The sequence below is a fragment of the Myotis lucifugus genome, unplaced genomic scaffold (genome assembly GCF_000147115.1).
Source record: "Myotis lucifugus unplaced genomic scaffold, Myoluc2.0 scaffold_168, whole genome shotgun sequence".
In the NCBI taxonomy this organism is placed as follows: domain Eukaryota; kingdom Metazoa; phylum Chordata; class Mammalia; order Chiroptera; family Vespertilionidae; genus Myotis; species Myotis lucifugus.
In genome coordinates, this window is record NW_005871216.1 from 2,518,498 (window position 1) to 2,522,539 (window position 4,042).

At 45.8% G+C, this 4,042-nt stretch overlaps 1 protein-coding gene across 10 annotated transcripts in view; it reads left to right on the top strand.

Moving 5' to 3' along the window:
- Positions 1-4,042, top strand: part of FGGY (FGGY carbohydrate kinase domain containing) — a 402,394-nt gene that overhangs the window by 294,857 nt on the left and 103,495 nt on the right. For all 10 annotated transcript variants that reach the window (XR_002831041.1, XR_002831042.1, XM_023759980.1 and 7 more), the window contains one exon: positions 2,010-2,157. Coding sequence is in view for 8 of the 10 variants with exons in the window: in XM_023759980.1 (XP_023615748.1) it covers positions 2,010-2,157 (148 nt within the window). In the remaining 2 variants the exon portion in view is untranslated. The remainder of the gene's footprint in view (positions 1-2,009; positions 2,158-4,042) is intronic.

The window sequence follows — 4,042 nt, forward strand, 5'->3', positions numbered from 1 at the left end:
TTTACTCTCAGTGCAGTGATGCTGTCTGAGGAAAGAAATGTTGCTACGATGAGTACAGACGCCCCTTCTGGCTACCAAGGGATGTCCTCGAGGCTTGGTTGTCATTGTAGTTCCTGTTGGACCAGGAGTAGAGAGAGTTGGGAAACAGAAAACCGAGATGTGATTATATTCCATCCAGATAGATGGTTCAGGCCCTACCTTGCATGGAGGCCGCGAAGGAGTCTTTTCCCTAAGCCTGTCATAGAATCATGCTAAAACAGGGTTTGAATGTGGAATTCAAATGGACATAACACACACACACACACACACACACACACACACACACTGGGGTTTCTGACCTGGAATACAGAGAACGCATGGCTCCAGCACCACTCAGAGGAGGGTGTAAGTTTGGACTCGGTCACCTGTCCGCACCTCTTTGTGAGTCTCCTCTGCATTCCTCGCCGGGCTGTGGGGGAAGGCCTGGTGCACACACAGGAGCTCATGTTGATGACAGTGTGGATGGGGAGCCTTTTTCCAACCACATCGTCGTCCTCCTAAAGTGATGGAAGGCAGGCTTTTACAGATGGGAATGAGGCGTCCAGCAAGGAGCAAAAGATTGCCTGGTAGGCAGGGCCGCCATTGCCTCCACTCAGACATACGTCACACAGGCGCACACATTTGCACACTCACTCATGCACTCACATAGAGCATTTTTGCTTTCCTACCTTTTCTATATTAGAGTTCCACTTAAAGTTTGTATTTACTACAAAGCTTTGAAAACCACTGCTCTACTCGTTTCTAATCTAACAACTTTCAGGGACGTCGTGGGCTCATTGGAAACACTCACAGTGGCACAAAACTGGAACTCAAAATCTCTGAGCTGTCCTCCTAAAATGTTCTAAAAATGTAAATCATCAATACCATCTAGGTGTCTTAGATGCCAGCCTTCCGTGGACAATGCATTCCTGGCCTTTTTTCCCTGCCATTATTCAAGCCCTGTTTTTCACGGTTAAAGCCATTGTTCCAAGGACACCGGTGGGAAGTGATATGGATGCCAATCTCTGATAAACCCACTTTCTTCTAAGAGTGTTGGTTCAAGGCTTTAAGAAGGAAGCACCTTTAAAGAGGGGAAGGCACCACCTTAACCTTTGTGACATGCAATGACATTTAACCCAGTGAGGTAGGTGTGGTGACACCATTTGAGTGTATGGGGAAACTGAAGTTCAAGGAGGTTGTCACTGGCCCTGTTACCAATCTGGGAGAGGTGAGGCAAGATCTGAACCCATCGTCTCCAGCCCCTTCTCACCTGACCATGTAAAACTGAGATAGGTAGCCTGACTCCCTCATCCTACATGTGAAGAAACTGAGGCTTAAAAGGTAGAAAGAACTGACACAATGTCATTGGGGGGGGGGTATGAAGGTGAGAAACCAAGTCTCCTGATTCCTGATTTTAATTGCATTTACTCCATCCTGTCACCTCCCTTAGCAAATTCCGATCCTGAGCCTGGGCATGTATATTTATCTCCATTCGTCATCTCATCATTATTACTATAATTAGGAATACTAATGTTTTAAATCCTTTGCATATGTACAGTATTGCACAGCTTACAAAATACTGTATGTTCACCTACATAATCTCTTTTGATCTTGACAATAACCCTATGAGGTAAGTTGGACAGGGAACATGTATCTGGTTTTACAGATGCAAAGAAAGTGGTTCCGAAAGTTTGAATAACTCTCTCGTGGTTACACACCTCCTAGGGGCAAAGTCATTCTGGCTCTGGTCTTCTGATCCCAAAACTTCGCACTTTTTCCTAAAGCACACCACCTTTTCTTGGGGATAGTACAGTGATTTCTAAGTATGGTGTGCTGGTTTCCATGGGTTTCGGGCAGTTTCTTTGCTGAAGCTTTTGGGGCTCTGCTTACTTTCTGGATCTGGTGTGGAAGTACAAATGGTTTCTCTCTGCAGAACAATTTGCTCCCCAACCCCACACCCCTTTTAAAAACAAAATCCATTTCTCTTCCAGATGCCAGAGCATATATGCATATTTGAACAGTCACCTGGACCTGATTAAGGAGGCTCAGCCCGTGGGTTTCCTCACTGTTGATTTACATGTTTGGCCAGATTTCCATGGCAACCGGTCTCCTTTAGCAGATCTGACACTAAAGGGCATGGTAAGTGACAGCCAGTCCTTGCACAAAGGTGAAGGCAGGCCAAAGGGGCTGCAAAGATCAGGAGAAGCAAAGTGAGGAGAAAGGAAAAGAGGGAACATAAACTGAACAGACCAATGGCCCGCTGGCTTCTCGCACATGCGTCCTCTGGGGAAGGCTCTTGCTGCTCCCAGGATGACCTGCTGAAAGTTCTCATTGTTTCCGAGGCAACCTTCAGCGCATTAAAAGCAGTATTTTTTACATTTAGCTACAGCTGCCTCTTTGTCCCCTGGAGTGGCCTGAAGTCGTGAGCCCCTGCCTGTGTCGTTTTTGTATTTACATCAGTTTGAAGAGTTATGTTTTCCATCGCCATCCCCTGGCCACTGGACACTAGGAAAGTGGTAAATATTACCCGCTATGGTCTTGCTTGCCACAGCCACACATCTGCCCAGGCTCTGAGTGGTCAGGGTGCTCAGAGGCCATGCTAACATTATTAGGATTTCAGATGGAACTGTAGCAAAAGTAAAATAGAATTGTGGGTGGATAAATTCAGCTATCAGGGTCCCTCCCAGTGCAGAGATTCCGGGCCCTCCTGGAGGGGCCAGGGTGAACTTGGTGGGAGAGCTCATAACCACCTAAGCCAAGGCATAAGATCTTGATGGGCAGGTTAGATTAGGCAGCTGAGACTAGTACAGCCCTCAAGAGTCATGATTAAGGGTGGACAAAGCCTGTGAGAGCTAGAGAAACAGAGTTAAGCTTCAGTTACAAGAGGTGAGGAGAAGCCACAAATAATAAAATAAGCCATGAATTTTGAATCCTGGGAGATGTCAAGAAGCTGAGAAGCAGAGTGCCAGGTAAACTGAGTTCAGAGTGGGGCTGAGAGCAGTGCGCGGTTTATGCACTGCATGGCCTGCCGGCTCGAAGATCATCAGGAATCAGAATTCAGTGCTTTGTAATTCATTTCATTGACGTGGTTTTAAATAGCTTTATGATGCCAGCAGGAAGACCTGATCTTTATTTTCATTACCGTGTTGACATAATCAACTTCTGCTGATAAAAGTGAGTCGAGGTGAAAAGAAAAGAAAATTGGACATAGCAAAGGTTATGTCTGTCTGGAGTCCATGAAGTGTGTCCACAAAACAAATCATGAACCTGCCTCCTTGTTTGTCCTATGGAAGCAGAAGGGGGATGTCCCGAGAGGGTCATATGGACACAGGCTGCAGCTGGACAGACATAACTGACTCTCTGGGTGCAAACAGAGGCTAGGGGAAGAACACATTTTATATGGGTACAAAAATGAGTGTCTTCGTTAAAGATAAATATCTGAAGACAAATACATTAGACACTTAAAATGCTAAAGAAGTTAAGAGGCGTGACTAGTTTATAAAATGACCCTGAAATAGAGCAGGTTGTATAGTAAAGTGATCATGGACCTGGAGTCCTCCCCTTAGGGGCCTTCCCCTACCCAGTGTCAACACCCCAGCATGACAGGTGCCATGGTGCCAGTGGCTTTTGTCTATTTCTTAAAGCCAAGCTTGACATCCAAAGACTTAAGAATTAAAAATCACAAGGACATTCTAATAAAGGTAGTCCAAATGCAGAATGTAATTCCAAAGGAGTCAGTTGTGTGTGTGTGTGTGTGTGTGTGTGTGTGTGTGTGTGTGTTTAAAATATATTTTTATTGATTTCAGAGAGGAAGGGAGAGGGAGAGAGAGATAGAGACATCAATGATGAGAGAGAATCATTGATCAACTGCCTCCTGCACACCCCCCTACTGGGGATCGAGTCAGCATCTCAGGCATGTGCCCTGACAGGAAGTGAAACCTTGACTCCTGGTTCATAGATAGATGCTCAAAACACTGAGCCATGCCGGCCTTGCTCAGTGTGTTTTTTGAAGAATGCCTGCCTC